Genomic DNA, 20,203 nt, shown 5'->3' on the forward strand with positions numbered 1-20,203 from the left:
AATGCAAGGCCCTTTCCATGTCTGCTCTGCCTTGCTGTTCCATTACCTGTGGAATATATATATAGGTTGTTTTTTTTAAATAAAAACTGAAAACAATTAAAAATATACAGTGTGCAGCTAGCTAGTGCCAAAGGCAGTATGTGTGGTCTAACAGTAAGATGTAGACTGGCAGTCAAGACTTCTGGGATTTATTCCCAGTACTACCACAGTGACCTTGCATATCACTAACCACTCTGTGCCTCAGTTTACCCATCTAAAAATTAGGCTTAATGACATTGATAGAATGGTGGGAAGTGCTTTAGAAAAAGCATGCAATAAGGAGTAAAGAAGTGCAAAGTATTACTGCTATTCCCTTTATCTACAGAAAAACTGACAGGGTACCACACAGACACCACACAGCTCACCTATAGACCCCATACATAGTGCTTTTATTTGCAGAATGGAAAGAGGTGGCCTGATTGATCCAAGTGCCACTTTTAACTCCCTTGGTGATCCGTAATAGCAAGGAAGAAATGTCCTCAACAACCGATATTTTCTTGTTATGAGAGATCATGGTCCACTAAGCAAGATTAGCCTACCAATTCCTTGATAATGTATTTGCAGGAATTTAGGTTATTTCAGACATCCATAATGGAAAGGAATACAAATGACTAAAAATCAAAGCAACCACTCAACTAAAAACAGATGAACAAGGATGGGAAGAGTCACATTATGCCACAAACTGCTAGTCCTGTGTTCATTCCCATCTCTTTCCAAACACACAGATGTTGTTTGTCTCTCAAAGTGAGAGAAAAAAAAATATCCTTATTCTCCCTCAAGAATAGAATTCACAGATCTGCATGCTCGGAGTCCATGCACTGTTCTGAGCCACTGAACGCAGTTCACTGTGTGGATAAAGAGGTTGGAAAGTTGTGCTTGGCCTTCAGTTTTTCCCCTTCCAACTGACAGGAATTACTAGTCAGTCCATGCTTCATCCACCCATTCCCATCAAGGTTGCTAATATTTCAGGAGGTTTTTGGTTTTTTTTTAAGTCTTAACTTTCTTCATCTGAAACTCCTCAAGTTCATCTTAGAATCATAGACTTTAAGGTCAGAAGGGACCATTATGATCATCTAGTCTGACCTCCTGCACAATGCAGGCCACAGAATCTCACCCACCCACTCCTGTAACAAAACTGTGTCTGAGCCATTGAAGTCCTCAAATCATGGTTTAAAGACTTCAAGGGGCAGAGAATCTTCCAGCAAGTGACCCGTGACCCATGCTGCAGAGGAAGGCGAAAAACCCCCAGGGCTTCTGCCAATCTGCCCTGGAGGAAAATTTCTTCACAACCCCAAATATGGCGATCAGCTAAACCCTGAGCATGTGGGCAAGACTCACCAGCCAGACACCCAGGAAAGAATTCTCTGTAGTAACTCAGATCCCACCCCATCTAACATCCCATCACAAGCCACTGGGCATATTTACCGCTAGTAGTCAAACACTAATTAATTGCCAAAATTAGGCTATCCCATTATACCATCCCCTCCATAAACTTATCAAGCTTAGTCTTGAAGCCAGATATGTCTTTTGCCCCCACTACTCCCCTTGGAAGGCTGTTCCAGAACTTCTCCATGTCACTCCAAAGCCTTCTCTTTATGAAGGGAGACAAACCTGGATTTAAACCTAGCACTTGTAATACACTGTCAAAGGACTGGATCTTAATTGTTAGGAGACAAGAAGTGAGATGGAAGGGAAACAGACACTGAAAGTGACAAGGGGAGAAGGGAAGATTCCCTTTTTTTTCCTATGTAGACATGCAGGGTAAGAACAATACTTCATTTTATTGCAAAGAAATATTAAAATGAATGCACAGAACATTTGACTGTATATGCAGCCATGAGTCAGAATTAAAAATTCACCAGCAGATCCAAGGTTCATGCAGCACCACACACATGGACTCTATATAGTTGATCTGTTGAAGAACTGTGGTCTGAAGTCTCTGGTTACTAGGAAGTAACCTAACTCTCATTTATACTCTAAGCATTCCCTGTACTAGTTCAGTGTGCTGAAAATGTAGGGGTTTCTGTGAGGACAAACAGCAGGGACATGGAGGGGAAGAGAAAGGTCTTGGGCCAGCACCAGCCCAGTGAGAGCAATACCAGAATAGTTTACAAGTACGCAAATCTATATCAAGCAAGAAAAACTGAAGGTTTAAAAATTACTCAGTAAAAGTTAAACATGCATAACACAAGGAAGAAGATTGGCTAAAAGACAGAAAGTGGCCTAATGACAAACAACTTGTATTGGACAAAATGATTGTTATTTGTTAGGGGGTTTTGGCATATGCAACCAAAAAAGCTGCCTCCTGGATACTTTGGAAGGTAACAGTGAGCCCTACGTTCTGGAATGAGTCTGACTTCCCTTTGCTGGCAACATTCTCTTCTTGAAAAGGGCAGGACACAAGGACCTCTGCAATCTACTGAGAAGCAGAAATTATGATTTGCTCATGTTGCCAGCAGTTACTGTGCTATGAGCAAGGGCTGTGACTATGTCAAGCAGCAACTAAGGGAGATCATCATAATTATCATATATTGCAGTGTTAAACGTGTGTCGGGGAGAGTACCGCAGTTCACTTCCTAGCTTTAGCTATCCTTGATCAGAGGAGAAGTAAGGTATAATGCAGGAACTTGAGTCTGCTGAGAAAGACTGGAAGAGGAATCCACAGCACAAAGGCAGTCAGAGGGGCCCTCACAAAAAGGTGGCATAGCCAATACTTATAAAAGGCTCCCAAAGAAAAGGAATGACTCATCCCTTCCAAATTAATATCCTGACTATGTGGAAGCTACTTCTCCTTCCAAAATGTCATTTAATATTTGACTCAACCGGTACATCCAGGACTCAATACACCTTAAAATCATGAAATGAGACTGTTTAATATATCAATCCACAAAAATAAGTTGTAACCTATGATTTGCAACTGCCAGTGCAATGAGTTGTGCCATTTTCTTGGATCACACATTTTTCTGGGCAGTTCTGTTACATCTTACACTCTCTTGGGGTAACCAGGAAGTCATCGTTTTTAGTAATTCTCCAACACTAGTAAGTCTTAGTGCTTACAAGTCTGATGCTAGGGTAAAAATATTCAATTCCCAGACCATGGATGGACTTGTAGAATTGATGTCACACTAATTAGAAAATGCTACAATGTCACTGTAGAAAGTAACAACTTGCAGAGGCGATATAGCCTGACTCACCAGAACCTGGCCAATCCCATGCATGGCATGGTGAAGGGAGTTAGAGGCTTTAATTGGAGATAAAGCAGAGTAGCAAAAAGACATGTCACAGCACATCTGATATTTAAAACAAAAAAATACTCACTGGGTTGTGAGTTTCACCCGCAGAATGATGAACAGCCCACCAGTCAGATGTCCACTCCCAGGCATTTCCCACTATGTTGTATAAGCCATAGCCATTTGGCGGAAATGCTGTAACCTGGAGTGGTGATAATGTTGAAAGATCGTTTATTACAGTCTTGTGGCATGAAATAGCGTTTAACTCCTGATGACCAACAAGTTAAAACACTGACTAGATGTTCCTGCTCTCAGAACTTTGAATTGGAAACTAGTGAGTTAACCATGCAGAAATACAGAGGCTCAGGAACAAGAAAGCTATTTTAATCAGGATTTATACTCTGAGACAAGGGTTCAATATTATATCTATGAAAGGGCTGAACTATGAAAAGCTTTATGTTTTCTTTTTAAACAGTACAAATCCATCATTATTATGAACAATGACAACATATTCTCAAGGTTCCTCCCCCAATACTTACAGGTACTATTGTTAAACTATAAATTATCTTCTTGCTGACCCTGCTATTGTTAGAGCCAGTGATTTAAATTACAAGACAACAAATTCCGACTAGCAGCTGTGAGCAGATGCTGGGATATTTTCTAATCTACATGCAAACACATAACTGCACTTTGCATTAATGGGAATTAGACTCCAGTGGATCATTGTAAGACTAGTTTACATCCCCATTTGTGAAAAACAGATTTCCCACCAAGAGAATGGAGCGTGTCTCCCAACTTCTGCCTGTGCTGACTTCCCTTCTAGTCACCACTTCTCTTAAACTAGCATTCACAGAAGTCTACATATTTAAAAGACTACAGCATGCATTTCCTTTGCAAGCATTAAAAACTGTGACTTCCTCACGATGAGATACTCCTAACCTTTATAAATGGAAGTTCACTTCTTCCCCATTAAACAGAAAAAACACCATTCCAGAGGTCATGAAACTGAGTACCGGTATTTACCCAGAATGCTAGTCAAAGACCCGCTATGTCAAAAAGCGTTTTGTTTATACAGGGCAAGTTACGCCATACTCATCATCCTGAAAGCATTAAGTATTTTTTGAGTCAAAGGCAGAGATATAGCTAACTTTAGTGAATCTAAAAAGTTAAATGCAAGTTATTTTTAGTCTCCCTTTCACACTTTGTAGGAATAAATGTATAGTGCCTTTCTCCATTTTAAGAGTGGTGAGAACTCTGCATGATGGCAACCTTAAAAAGAGCCTTTTGCACTGTAACACCCATGGCTGGAATTAAACATCTTGTAGCTTGAAAAGCTGAAATTGCGAGAAGTGTCCTTCCGGTGGCAGACACCTATTGAAAAACCCCATTACCCATCACACTGGGTGTACCCCTCAATTCGAAGGGGGGTGTTGCTAATGTACTCTGACACACTTACTGGTGCCGTTCCTTTGTATCCATCCTCTCCAGTATTGCTTATTGGGAATTCTCCCTGCCAGATATTGGCATAGTGCTGACCTTTTGGCTGAAGCTTATTGCCCCATGGGAAAAGTCTGTTGGAAGAAACACAAGAGACAAGCGGTCAGAAATATGGCTAGCCTTTAGAGTTAGAGACAACAGAAGGGAAAAAGGGAAAGGGAGAGGACTGCTACTAGTCTCAAAAAGCTATTGTGAATAGATTAATCAATGAAAAGCTGCCAATCTAGTTCATGTCGGGTACATAAAAATACTCTGAGGAATCCAAGTGCTTGGTCAATGCTTTGAACTTATATGGTCATCTAACTAGGTAGCACTACTGCTATAAAAAAAATGTTAAACTATTTTAAGTAGAGTTGATCCTAGAAAATTAAACCCAACTCCCATCTTTGTCAGTTGTTCTTTTTAATTGGAGCTACAACAAGAAAAATTACAAAGTAAATATTCTTTACATAGTTTACATCTGAGGATCCGGACATATAGAACATATACAATCCGTGTTCCAACTCCATTTGTATAAACCCACAATGTTTAATAAGCCTTAAAAGGGATGATGGTTCTCGTATTGCAACTGAAGCTCTGCAGCACAATCTGCTGTTCTATGAGATAATGTTTTAGGTTTAGGATATACAAACTGACTGACATATGAACCCAGTAGTGTCTGTGCAATGAAAGGAATTATGACTACTTGAGCTCTCTTTCTCTCTACTCCCCTTCCCAGTCCTTTTGTTCATCTCAAACTGGCTTTCTCGGACTCTTTGACCAATTTTGGGTCTGGCGGCAAGAGCCTTCTACATCACATCTCCCGTCACCTGCAACAGCACTCCTACATCTCAATCACAGCCTTATTGCACTTTGTCTCTTAGTTACTATTTAATTCCAACCTTATATGGGACTGAAGCATTTTCTGGGATACGCTTTACACAAAGGATGCTGTACAAAATAAAGTAGTGTTACATTTACTGCAAATGCATGTGCCTGTGCAAGAAAAACGTTAAGGAAAATAAACACGGCTTTTCTCTGGATGGTGAGATATCAGAATCTTATACATGCATGAGGGAAGAGTCTTGACAAGTACCTATTCTCAAGGCCCCCTCGACAGCTGTACTCCCATTCAGCTTCTGTGGGTAATCGTTTTCCCGCCCACGTGCAATACGCTACAGCATCATTCCAGGAGACATGAAGAACTGGGTGATCCATTCTGATGAGCAACAAAAGACACAGAATGAGGACATCAGCATGGTCAACCAGCCTCACAGCTATACCCTGCAACAGTGCAAGCACCTTATGAACCCCCCCCCCCCCGACCATGTCATGATTTAATACAATGGGCCATAGACTGTAGAATGGAATGTTTATATCCTTCATGCTAGACTTCAGTTATCTCTGAACTGGGTGCACAGGTTAGTTTTACAGAAAAGAAATTATTGAAGTAAATACCAGAGCAAGGCATCAATCAAGAACACATACAAAGTGAAGAACAGCAAGTGTCAGAATAAGGAATTGAGGTGGGGGTGGGGGGGGAAATTGGTACGTAACAGCAGGTTGCACCACAACTATGCACTCTACCCACAGATCCAGTTCACTCTTGTATTTCCCCCATCATGCCCATTTGCGTTCTCACCCAGACTCAATTTAGGGAGGGGTCTGTAGAGCTACTAGCCACTAACTACTCCCATTGGCTTCAATGAGAACCTAGCTTATGAGCACCTCATAGGATCAGGCCAAAACCCCTTCGAGGCTGCAGTGTTAGCCCACATTTCTGCAGTAGTTTTAAGGGTCTGCTGTAACTCATTAGAAAACAGTCAGAGGAAGAGCAGCCTCTGGATGGGGCAGTTTAGGTTTGTAGAGTTAGATAATTTTTAAATCATTTTTGCTATTCATTTTAATTCTCTCTTTTCTTTTCCTCTCCCCCTCAAATCGGTTTACTTTGGGGACGGGGGGAAGAGAGAAAGAAGGGTAATGGCAGGAGAGAATACTGGCCAACCCCTCACTTCACCTCAAGCCTCTTCAAACCTCACCATTTCGGAGCTGCAGTAATTTGGTAATGGAAGCAGGACTTTTTAATATCAGAGGGGTAGCCGTGTTAGTCTGAATCTGTAAAAAGCAACAGAGGGTCCTGTGGCACCTTTGAGACTAACAGAAGTATTGGGAGCATAAGCTTTCGTGGGTAAGAACCTCACTTCTTCAGATGACTTTTTAATGCAAACTTTTACAAATGACTTCCGTGTTTCCCCTGTTTTAATCCCCACACCGTCTTGTTCACACATTCCCAGCCCCTCCTACCCAAAAGGGACTGTTTCAGCCCTCTGAGACGGAAGGTCTCATTTATCCTGGTCACAATACACCTGCCCTTCCCCCCCCCCCAACACACACACACACACACACACACACACAAACCCCTCTTTTGCCACAACCCTCTAGCAGAGTGAGCTACCACCCTGCTAGTAGGGGCTTCTGGTACAAGAGTTGAATGCTCAAGGCTTCCGACTCACTGTATTAGCGATTGGTCTCCTTTCACTTTTCCCACTCACTAGTTCACGTCTCACAGTCTCCATTAATCTTCAATCTTTGTTTCTTTCTCTACCTTTTAGACTATTTCTCTGTGATGGGAAGTTTGGTCATTATACTAGGCCAGGCTCACAACCAACTCCTACAAAATCTAAGGCTCAGAGGGCACGTTTCCAAAGCTGTTAACTGCTATGACCTAAATCTCTCTTCCTTATTTTTTGTCTTCTCTCTTGATACCACCGCCTCTATTTTTGCTTCAGATAATTTCTCTTTATTCCCCCTTGGAGAGCAGATGATGTGCACCAGCCATCAAATGATGTTAAAGAGATGCGGCCCCCATCCTTAAGGGATTCAATAAGTCAGCTTCCACAAGACATAGGCTGAAAAAAAAATCTGCTTTTTTAAAAAGATAACCCTAAATACCTCTGTGAGAGATTAAAACTTTGACTAGTCTCTTAACGTGAAGTTACTGATCATCATCATGTTTCATCATCATCATTTCTTTAAAACATAAGGACACCAAACACAAGCTCCTTAACAATAACAAGATTTACATCTACATAAGTGTATCACTCTGCAGCATTACACAAAGATCACCACTGAAGTATGTACCCTAAATAAATAAATAAATTAATGGAGATATCCTATCTCCTATAACTGGAAGAGACCTTGAAAGGTCATCGAGTCCAGTCCCCTGCCTTCACTAGCAGGACCAAGTACTGATTTTGTCCCAGATCCCTAGGTGGCCCCCTCAAGGATGGAACTCACAGCCCTGGGTTTAGCAGGCCAATGCTCAAACCACTGAGCTATGCCTCCCACCCTTATTTCCCTCACCCCAACAAACCCATTGATAAAACTTATAGAAGGGCCTACCTCCTAAGTCATTTAAGTCCCATTGACTTTCAGTGAGAATTAGGGTCCTAAATTGCTTAGACAGTTTTGAAAACTTTATTCCTCCCCCCAATATTCTGAGCCGTTTTCTATAAAACAGATGGTATCAGAATTCCTGAACCATGGAGCACACTCAGAGGATATCTTACATACAACTCTTTTATAATGAAAGGGGTGCAGCAGGGTTGGGAAGACAAATTAATCCAGAGCATCCTCTGCTGATCTCAGCCACAGTGCTCTCTCAGGTGGGCAGGTCCTAGACCATCAAAACTGAACATGACACCTAAAGTCTGATCAAGCTTCAGATTAATACAACGTGCCCAGCTAGTGTATTTTATCTAACCGTGACAGAGGTTATTAGTTCTTTCAAGTGCTAATGCTTTAACTGGAGCAAATGCTTAAGAAGTCCCAATTATAATATTATATGCAACAGAAAAAAAATGCTATCTATACACTAAGAAGCAATAGAAAGAGCACAGCAAGAAGCCCATCTCGAACCATGCCTCCCACCTTCCGTGCTGAGTTTCTACAGACACTTAAAGTAAATAACACAGTTAAAACAGAAAGGCCATGTCTGGCTCACCTCTTTGAGATACTAGAATCTGGTCCCTCAGGTTGCCTCCAATTAGCTCCTTTAACAGGCATCCACCAGGGAGCAGCTGCAACCTGAAAACAGGCCAAGTAGAATCAAGAAGAATGTTGTAGGCCTTCTAAATTCCCAGTCAGAGCTATTCTGGGAAACATCCACGTGACAACAGTGAAGAAGTGACTACACCTAATTTTTAAGCTCACAGCTTAGAAGTCTGTCTACTGCCTCCAAACCCACTGCGAGGAAGATCGTCTCTAACCAACTGAGAGCCATATGTTTAGTCTACAGCATTAATGGCCAAACAAAAGCCAGTGCAAGTATGGAATAATGCACTGTGGACAAGAACAGCGGGGAAGTGAAGTGACTGAATCTGCAAAGTTTGTTTAATGACTGCTTTTCATTAGTATTGACTTGCTTCAGATTTTGAAGAGATTGAAAGAAGCCCAATGTTTTCCCAAGTCTCTGATGTTCTGAACTGCAGCTCGCTTCCTGAAAACACAATCTTGAGCAGGCTATTCACATCTGACAGCTCTGTCCTCTCACCAATTTCCAGTTGTAATCTTTGAGTCCTGAAACTATTTTGTGAAGCTTACCCAGGTCGTCTTATAGACTATTTTAGACTTTTTTTGAGCACATCATGTGGTAAATCAGATTTCATCTAAGCATCACAGCAATCTCTTTGCAGTGCTATGCGATGCTGTATCCTGTCCCCCTGGTATGGGGGAAGAGTTTATTTTTAACTTGTTCACCAGTTTGGTCTGGCAGCTTCTAACTCTAAATCAATATTTTTGGGACAATTAAACACGCTGAGGACTTCCCTCAATTAAGGTCAAGACTTCCATTTAGCACACTTGTCATTTTCCTTCCAGTTAATTAAACTCACTAGTCTGGATCTGCAGTATTTGCTATCAACTTCCAGTAGGTGGAGACAGACAAACCAATCTCAATTTTAATACGTTGGCAAATACAAACACTTCACGACTGCATTAGTGTGCAATGTTTCTCTAAACACAGAGTGGTAAGTTGTTTCTGTAGTTATAGTTTAAGGATCATAAAATTGTTCTTACTTCAAAACAGCTACGAACAATACATACAGAAGAGTTGTATTACAGTTTACATATAAGCTATTGCTTCCTACTTCAATGAAAGCACTTTGTGGCAAATTGAGGCAAAAAGATAATGCCTGTTTAGGTCACAGAAAGTACAAGTGGCAGAGCTAAGTGAAATAACCCAGACCTGCCCCAAAATGGCTTGGCATAGTAGGCTTTTAAAGAAAGATTACATATGCATATGAACAAGAACATCCACAGTTATATTATCTAGGATAAGGAAAATCAGGATGTAAAACTCTCAATGCTTTGGTATATAAGCAACCACCAACTGCCTAGGGTAAGCGAAGGCAGTGTAATCAGTGGACAGAGCATCAGACTAGGGCTCAGGAGACAGGTTCTAATCTGCCACTGGCCTCTTGGATGACCTTGATTAAGTCACTTCACCTTTGTTCCTTAGTTTCAGATAATGATACTGACCTTTGTAAAGCTCTCTTAGATCTATGATGAAAAGCGCTATATAAGGCCCAGGTAGTAATAATGAGAAACTTCCCTTATGAACAGTTTATTCTATAATTGTCCATCTTGGGGTTACTTCCTGTGAAGGATGTGCTACTGCCCCCACTCAGAGACAGGGCATTGGACTAGGTGGATGAGTGGCCTGAACCAGTACAATCTGAAAGCTAGCAGCAGCTTCCCGGGAGAAACATGATGCCATTGATACTACTTCCACCCATGGGGATTAGCAGTGAGGAGGGAAAGGTATTTGGAAAGGATAATTAAATGTTTCAACCATATGTGCTCTATGGTCCTGACCCCTCATCAGCATTGCTTAAATGGAAATTTCAGAAGAGGGAATAAACGGCAGTCTGACAAAAGGAAGTGGTTAATACATTGCAAAGGTACACTGCTTACACTTGCAAGACCACCAAATAAATGAATCCTCACAAAAACTTGCAACATTGTTTTCCCCAACTAAAAGTGGGGTTTGAGCCCAAGGTTGATGGCTAAAGGTCTTGCCCTAAACCATATAATGAGTCAGTGGCAGAACTGGGATTTGCTGATTTCTAGCCCTGAGATCAACCCACCACACTACAGAACCTCTCCAGTGAGGAACCTCGGAATATTCTTGAGTTGTACACAAGAGCTTGGGGATAGGCCCCTCTAGGGGGCACAAAATGTATTCGGGGGGGGGGGGGGTACGAGAAGCTTTGGAGGAGAACTTACTGCGCACATTTTACCCACAGCCATGAATAACTAGCAAAGCTGATTTCTACAGACATATCAAGTCCTCAGATGGCACTGTGCATTTGACGCTAGATGCTGCTGTGCATTGTGACGAATTTGTTAAATTTGCATGGTACGTTAATCCCTTTGTTACGACAGGGATTTAGTGGTAAATATTGACCACAATCACCATTTTGCTTTTGCTCTTATTATAACAGACTGTTGGCTTGTTTGGACGAGTGCCTTCCTGTTTTTAATATTTAATAAGAGTTGCATGTTGATTTTTTTTTTTATCATTAGATGTACTTGTGTGGCAGGAGGACGGAGCGTGTAAACTATTACACGATCAAAAACGTTTGCAAATCACTGCCTTAGAAGCATGGTCAAATTCCAGCCAGAGAGATGAGACTAGAACTCTGTGGACGGGAAGTGGTCACACACAGGTGCCTGAAACACTTTCCTTCAAAATGCTGGAATAGAAGACGTCGCATTAAGTGCAGAAGAGACAAGGACGGTTCTCAGCAGCCTGGAGACCAAAGCTTTCTATCTCACAGAGTGGGTTCCATTTAAATTTGGCCTGTTATGCATAATCACAGAAGGCAATCACATCTCTCAAAGAGCTTGTGCTCATCTCCCAGTCTACAACTACAAAAAGGAAGCAGACACGCTAGTGCAGCTCAGGCACGCTAGCGCTGTTCTCCGAGGCCCTGCCCTTTCTGAGAAGTGTAATCGCACACTCAGCCCCTCACTAAACTCGGTGACTCCCTTATGGAAGAGTCCAATGATCTCAGTTGGAAGAAAAGCCTCCACTTTAGATCCCCCAGTTCACTTTCCCCAGCACAGATCGGCTGTAGTTTTATTTACTAGTAGCAGAATGAGCGAATTCCAAAACTGACACTAGAGACTACGTTTAGGCTAAAAGACTGATGGTCTGCAACTTCCTTGCATTTTTTCCTTGTCTCCTAAATTTTGGATCTTTGACTCATAGCTGGGCTTCAATCTTCTATACTATCTCCATTTGAGAGCTGGTGGTTACTGAAAGTTAAAGGGACGTTCACGTGCCAAGAGAACTTGACAGAACCTTACTTAGAGCTCATCAGTAGTTTCATAGGAACTGAAATGCGCATACTGTGACATTTTTCTAAGAAACTGCTAGCTTTAAAACGATGAAAGTTGTAGTGGACTGTAGTATCCTTATCCAAAACAAAACCTTGCACGTGACTAAGAAGCCACTTCATGTTTCTTCATGCACAAATAGCAAAAACATGTTTTCAGTCTGAATGGTAACAGAGAAAGAAAAGAAGTCTCTCCACACGAAAGCACTGCATGTCTCTCTTCTGTTTCTGGTTGTGCTGAACTGAACACCAAAGGGCTGCCAGTTTTTGCAATCAGATTTTTACAAGATAAACAGATGCAGTATGCAAACAGGATAACAGTTATAGACTAGGTATACCACAATCTCCAGATTAGCTTCCAAATGACAATTAAATCAATCATGTATTGACATCATCAACTAATATGCATTAAGCTGCTCTTTCCAAAAGAAAAAAAGTATATGCATTTCAAACTTCTCAGAATGCTTTAAAGCTTTTAATAGCTCTAATTCTAATCAGCACAAAGGCTAATTTGATAAGAGATACTACAACCCCCATCATTTAATACTGCATACCACTAAGGAGCTGATAGCTTTCATAATGCCTGACATTCTCATGCTTCAGACCTCGACATGTGTTCCACAGACTGGGTGACAGATTCAGTCTGCAAAAACAGAACATATGCTGCTGAACAATAAGTCCAGAAGAGATAATTAAAGAAGATATCAACCATTTCACTTTGATTAACTCTTTAATCTGCAATATAGATCACAGGTTCTCCATTAGCAAAATTATTCTTTCTTAAAAAAATAAAATAAAATAAAGACTAAGGGCACGTCTACACTGGCAAAGTTACAGCCCGGCAGTTATAGTGCCGCTCAGAGAGTGCCGAAGGAAAACCGCTGTTGTGTGTTCACACTGACAGCTGCCTGCACAATAGCATGTTCACACTTGTGGCACTATTTGGAGCAGTGCACTCTGGGCAGCTCTCTCACAGAGCACCTCTTTCTCTTTTGCCACTCAGACTTGTGGGAAGGCGGAAGGGGTCGCAGGGCATCCTGGGTTCTGTCCCAATGCCCCGTGATGCATTGCTTTGCATCCCAGCAATCCCTGTGCTTCTGTCCACATTTGGTGCCATCTTTCAATGGTTTGTGTACTGCGCACCCTGCCCTGCCTCTTTCTGGCTGTAGGAATGGATCCCGAGCTGTTGACAAGAATGCTGTTCGCACTGACCAACATGTCACGAGTGGCAATGGAATTATTCCTTAAACTACAAAGGCAATAGGAGTGCGATATTGATCTCGTCACACGTAGTAGCAATGACATGAGAATGCTTGTGGCATACACTGAGGTGCTGACCACAGTGGAATGCTGCTTTTGGGCTCGGGAAACACGAACTGAGTGGTGGGATCACATTGTGATGCATGTCTGGGATGACGAGCAATAGCTGCAGAACTTTCGCATGAGGAAAGCCACATTCATGGGACTGTGTGATGAGCTCGCACCAGCCCTGCAGCACAAGGACACGAAAATGAGAGCTGCCCTGTCGCTGGAGTAGCACTTGGCAATTGCACTGTGGAAGCTGGCTACTCCAGACTGCTACCAATTGATCGCTAACCAGTTCGGAGTGGGAAAGTCGACCACTGGGGTCTTGTTGATGCAAGTGTGCAGGGCCATTAATCGCATCATGCTCCGAAAGACTGACTCTGGGCAACGCGTGTGAGATTGTGGATGGCTTTGCACAAATGGGCTTCCCTAACTGCGGAGGGGCGATAGATAGCATGCACATTCCAATTCTGCCACCAGACCACCTAGCCACCGAGTACATCACAAGGGGTATTGCTCAATGATTCTCCAGGCACTTGTAGATCACCATGGGTGTTTCACAGACATTAACGCAGGCTGGTCCGGAAAGGTGCATGACGCACGCATCTTTTGGAACACTGGCCTGTTCAAGAAGCTGCAAGCAGGGACTTTCTTCCTGGATCAGAAGATCACCGTAGGGGAAGCCGAAATGCCTATTGTGATCCTCGGAGACCCTGCCTACCCCTTAATGCCATGGCTCATAAAGCCATACACGGGGCAACACGAAAGCAGCAAGGAGTGGTTCAACAACAGGCTGAGCAAGTGCAGAATGACTGTGGAGTGTGCATTTGGCCGTTTAAAAGCCCGCTGGCGACGCCTATATGGGAAGCTGGACATGACCGATGACAATATTCCTATGCTTATATAGCCGCGTGCTATGCGCTCCATAATATTTGTGAAAGGAAGGGTGAAAGCTTCACTCAGGGCTGGACCGCAGAGGCTGAACGTCTGGAGGCCGAGTTTGAACAGCCAGAGACCAGGGCTATTAGAGGGGCACAGCATGGGGTTATAAGGATCAGGGATGCTTTGAGGCAGCAATTTGAAGCTGAAAGCCACTAATATTTGTTGCTATGCTCAGGATCGCAGTGCTTGTAACGCTAGGAGGTGATTGGTGCACATGATGCAAGAAGGGGCCTTAACATAACTATGTTGCTTTGCAGTGCTCTTTTTGCTTTCACGTAATAGAATAAAGATTGCTTTCAAACAAAATTCTTTTATTGAAAGACAACAATAGAGGAGAGAGTCAAATGAAAAAATTAATCAGCAGGGAGGGGGCTGCGGGAATGGGAGGTCTCAAGAGGAGGAGGGGTCCCGGGACGGCTACAGATTTGTGTATGTCCAGGGATCATACCCAACCTTCTCCTTTGGAGTACGATGCAGCTGGTGCTGTACTTCAGCGGGGCCAAACTGCAGAGGGCTGGGTGTTGAGTGCAGTGGGTATTGTGAGTCCACACTGCTGGACTGTGAGGAGGGAGGAGTGGAATGCTGCGGGTAGAGACTGGAGCCAAGAGGTTGATAAGAGCGTGTTGGCGGTGTGTGTGTGTGTGTGTGTGTGGGGGGGGGTGCATGGCAAAGAGTTTTGTGACAGCGGCTGCAGGGGAGGGCAGGCGCGGAGCTGCTCTGTTTGAAGAGCTAGTATCGCCTGGAGCGCGTCCGCTTGGCGCTCCATAATTGTTAAGAGCCGCTCCGTGGCTTCTTTCTAGTGTGCCGCGTTCTCCTTTCGTTCCCTCTTCTCGCTGTCCCGCCACTCCTTCAATTCCTTTTTCTCGGCAGCGGAGTGCATCATAACCTCATGCATAAAGTCCTCCTTAGTTCTTCTTGGACGCTTTCTAATTCTTCGCAACTGTTCTGCTGCCGATAAGGGAGGCTGGCCTCCCAAGGTCATCCCTGTGAAGTTTAAATGCAACACAAGCAGTAGTGTTTGCAACACAGTGCTTTAACACACAGCCAGTATTCACACACCTGACACTAACTGGCTGACCCCAGGCAAGCACACACAAGCCACAAGACCCCCAAAATGGTGAGTAGCCGCAGGGGCAGGGGGGGAAAAAAAAATCACTTTTCCCGGACCCTGCTATACACTGGGCACATGGCTCTTGGGGAGAGCCAGCACTGTGGGGGAGTTGGGGGGGGGAGGGAGGTTGATAATCATTTCTGTCCCCACACTTTCCACAGGAGGTGATCATTATGGAAGATATCTTGCTGCTGAGGGTGAGCAGGGAATCAAGGGAGGGTCTTCTCCAAGCTTGCGGCTTCTGCCCTGGCCCCTATGTGGCTAGCCTGTGTGCAGCTATGCATCCCCTACCCCACCCCCTGTGATGGCACAATGGTGCAGGAAAGTTACCGTTAATGGGGCAAGAAACAAAGCAGCTCTGCCGAGGCGGATTGCCCAGTATCTCCATGACAGTTCCCTGGAGATCTGAGGGAGATTCACATGAAGTGAGGGAGTATATCAACAGCCTGTTCCGCTGCTCAACCTAGGCATGAGGTGGGAGACAAGCCTGCTTTCTGCAGCCCTCCTTCCCCCAACAACTCGCTTCAGCAATTCCCCAAAATCAGATCCACTTACCAGGGGCCTCCTCTCCTATTTGCGCTTCGCCAATATCCAACTGCTGTGACTGGCTAGGCTCCTCCGGGGTAGAAAAGAGCTCCTGACTGCATGCATCGCTGGCCTCCGAGTCATCCTCCACCTCTGGTTTCCCCTCTTCATTCAAGATTGCCTCCTCCTGCCTTGGTCCACTCTCAACTGGCAACAAAGTATCCACAGGGGACTTCGCAGTGAAGGTGGGGTCACCTCCAAGTATCGCATTCAGCTCTTTGTAGAACCGGCAGCTCGTGGGCGCAGCATCGGAGTGGCAGTTTGCCTCCCGTGCCCTGTGGCAGGCATTCCGCAGATCCTTCACTTTGACCCTGCACTGCAATGTGTCCCAGTCATGGCCCTTTTCATTCATGCATCTAGAAATCTGTCCATAAGTATCATAATTCCGATGGCTGGAGCGCAGCTGTGACTGCATGGCCTCCTCTCCCCAAATGCTGATGAGGTCCAGCAGCTCGGCAGTGCTCCAAACGGGGAAATCACCTGGTGTGTGGAGCAGGCATGGTAGGGTGACCAGATGTCCCGATTTTATAGGGACAGTCCCAATATTTGGGGCTGTTTTTTATATGGGCTCCTATTACCCCCACCCCCTGTCCCGATTTTTCACACTTGCTATCTGGTCACCCTAAGGCATGGCCACCTGGAAAGATGGGCTGGTCCCACTGCACGCATCACCGAGCAAACAGAAAGGGGACTTTCAAATTTACAAAGGAATGTATGGGGTGGGCCTGATGGTTGGTCACCTAAGGGCAGGGCAGTAGAGTTCAAACCAATGGCCAGAGATGTGACAACAGGCATTGTGGGACACCTCTCAAAAGCCAATCACAGCACTGTAATCACCACGGTGTCTACTCTGGCACTGCAGCGCTGTAGTCACGGTGCAGAAAGCTCTACGCCTCTCAGCGAGGTGGTTTTTTTATAGCGCTGTTTCTGCGCACGAAGTGGCTTGGCAGTGTGTTCACCTCGCGAGTTACAGCGCTCAAAGCTGCTTTACTGCACACAAACTTGCCAGTGTAGACGGGGCCTAAGAAAAGACACTTATCGAAATGTTTGTTCAAGTAGTTTAAGTGGATAACAGCTCTGAAAACAGGACAACTATTTTGATAACTATAAGGATGTTGTTTTAGGAAGGCTCAACAGTAGAATACTTTATATAGTTGGTTCAATCACCTGAATATTTACATTCCCCGCAGTCTCGGCTATAGAACTAAAATCTCTAAGAAACCAGAGTGAGGGCTACAGTACACTCCTCATGAAATTGTGCAGACAGGTGGACACCGTTTAATCATACTGCAAAGAGAATCATTAACAACAAAGTATCAAAGGGGTAGCCGTGTTAGTCTGGATCTGTAAAAGCAGCAAAGAGTCCTGTGGCACCTTATAGACTAACAGACATATAGGAGCATGAAGCTTTCATGGATACATCCGAAGAAGTGGGTATTCACCCACGAAAGCTCATGCTCCTATATGTCTGTTAGTCTATAAGGTGCCACAGGACTCTTTGCTGCATTAACAACAAACTCACTCCTACAAGTTCTCCCACATGCATGGAGCAATTTGCGGAACTGAGGTGTAGTCAGCTACTGCCACCTTTGATTAAAAATGAAAATTTCTCAGAGTCCAATTTACTTTTCCAGAAGTGTTTGTGATAGACACACACTTTGGGCTGGATTCACAAAGCAGCTTAGCTGTGGTGATGAAGAGCATTGCCATGCGGGATTCCTGAAGCCTGACTTAGGTGCCTTGGCTCCCTATACAATGAATGGGAAGAGATAAGCACCTCAGAATAGGATTCACAAAGGTCAGCATGCTAGGCAATAACCCACCTAAGCTAGACAATAGGAGACAGATGTGTCCTAAGCCTCACCTCCACCCCACTCAGAGTTCAGTGCCTCCCTCTGCTTGGGATTCTCGGTTGCAAACCTCTTGCCATTAGGCTCCTGCACTTTTTTTTTTTGGGGGGGGGGGGAGGAGAGAGGGGGAAGCACAAGAGGTGGCCTTGGAAGCACTGCAGTCCCATGCCAGGCATCTGGATCCCACAGCCCCAGAGCTATGCATCAACTGCAGGAAAGATAGGTGCTTCTTTAAGTGACCTGCTGACCCAGCAAGCATGTTCAGAGCTTGCCTACCAGATCAGGAGCCTATACATGAGCGTGGGGTGGGGTGGGGACCAGAATGTCTCATAGCCCCGGGGGTTAGGGTACTCACTGGGAATATGGGACAGCCCTATTTCAAGTCCCTCCTCCACCTGAGGGGTAATAGGGATTTGAACAGGGAGCTGCCACCTCATAGGTAAGTGCCCTAAGCACTGAGCTATGAGATATTCAGGGCATTCTGCACAGGTGTGGAAGGTTCACCTCTCACAGGCGTCAGTAAGTGTAGCAGCCACTGTGTGCTCAATTGCACTCGCACAGCCCAGGCTGCTGGAATCAATGTTTATTAAGACTGCACTGTGGCTACCATATGTAGGCCAATTTGAATGGTTACTATTAGCTCCCATCAAGGTCCTGCCCCAGGTCAGAGTCCCAGATAGATTAGTGTAGTGCAGTGACAAGGCTTGGTGACTCAAGTTGGAGACAGTTTTTCAGATGGAGAGACTAAGGATACACAGCCCTGGAATATTATAATTTCACCTGTTCTGCAAGGGATTTCCTTATCTAAAGGGTGTATTCCATTGAGCACAAAGATCCTGTCCCGTCTCTCTCACACAAACATACGCACCCCTCTTTTCCTGTAGGACTGGGGGAATTTTAACAGGCTACAGTTGTACATGCAGCCCCTTTATTTAAAACGAGCCCCCGCCCAAATCAAATGAAGGTCTTTAGATAAATGCACCTTCTCCCTTCACTTGAGCCAGACCTCTCCCCAGCTAGCCCTTTCTTTTCTATAAATACACTGAAAATGGCACCGACATGACCTATTTCTATTCAACACACCATCTCCATAGCAACAGTCTTATGTTAAGTTGAAACAGATGTAACTGACTGCATGGAGACACATTACAATGTAAATAGTGTGAAACTGAATATTGCTTCAAGGCTCAAGACAAAGAAGAAGAGACCTTTTCTAGTCACCCTTCTGTCAGAGACCAAGGTTGTCATAGTAGCTGCATGAGAGAGTCAATCTACAGATGTGATTGTTATTCTTGCTTTTGTGTTTGCAAAATATTCTGCAACAAAGAGATGGAAACAAACACTCTATAATTATGCAAATAAATTATATTTCATTCTCATTCTTAAAACTAACTCCACCAAATATGAAATTAAATCAGGGTGGATAAAAATCAATGATTAACAAAATAATAAAAAAAATAAAATAGGATTTTTATTTAAATCTGATTTTTTTGATAAAATGCTTTTTGAGGAAAAAACCTACCTAAAGATAGTTTTAATTAAGATACATTATAGTTCAAAGATCTCTCATCATGGAATAGGAATTTTAAATTCTAATTTTATAGAATGAGACAATATACTCATGTAATGTTTAAGAAAAGTTTTGTAAATGAGTTCCAATAGTTCATGGATTAGGGACTCAGTCTTATGGGGTTCCACAGGCTTCTCTATAGATTATTTAGGTTAACCTTTCTATCTACCTAATGGGACTCAGTGGTCAGTCTAGAAGATACCATCAGAGATGCTTGAAGTGGGTTCTAGCCCACAAAAGCTTGTGCCCAAATAAATTTGTTAATCTCTAAGGTGCCACAAGGACTCCTCTTTGTTTTTGCTGATACAGACTAACATGGATACCACTCTGAAAACTGTGGATTTGTGTCTCCAGAGGTAACTTGCTTGTTAACAGCAAAGATGTTTTTAAATAAATAAAAATAAATAATATATATAGAGGTGAGAAATAACAGGCCTCAACTCTATTGCCCCTCGGCAAATTTGTGTACACAGAGTCAATCCCTTACCTCTCTCTAAAAGGTGCAAAGTTTCAAGAAGTTCAATGAATAGAAGATTGTTGGGGGCGGAATAGATCTGGACAAGGAGAAGAAGTCTGGAGATAAATGTGAGAAGCGAGGGACATATGCTTGTTTTGTTAAAATATTATATGTTTGCTGTTGAAGAAAAAAAAAATCCAGAATACATAACATTGTTGTTTTAGTTAAATAAAACAAT

General features: G+C 43.6%; 1 protein-coding gene across 1 annotated transcript in view; it reads right to left on the reverse strand.

Moving 5' to 3' along the window:
- The window catches only part of SUMF1 (sulfatase modifying factor 1), a 68,829-nt gene that overhangs the window by 30,157 nt on the left and 18,469 nt on the right, over positions 1–20,203 (reverse strand). Inside the window, exons 4-7 of the mRNA XM_024196270.1 lie at positions 8,749–8,831; positions 5,842–5,964; positions 4,726–4,840; positions 3,358–3,471 (exon numbers count right to left, since the gene is read on the reverse strand). Of these exons, the coding sequence (XP_024052038.1) occupies positions 3,358–3,471; positions 4,726–4,840; positions 5,842–5,964; positions 8,749–8,831 (435 nt within the window). The remainder of the gene's footprint in view (positions 1–3,357; positions 3,472–4,725; positions 4,841–5,841; positions 5,965–8,748; positions 8,832–20,203) is intronic.

Source organism: Terrapene carolina, unplaced genomic scaffold, assembly GCF_002925995.2.
Source record: "Terrapene carolina triunguis isolate 2854851 unplaced genomic scaffold, T_m_triunguis-2.0 Scaffold89, whole genome shotgun sequence".
Lineage (NCBI taxonomy): Eukaryota > Metazoa > Chordata > Testudines > Emydidae > Terrapene > Terrapene triunguis.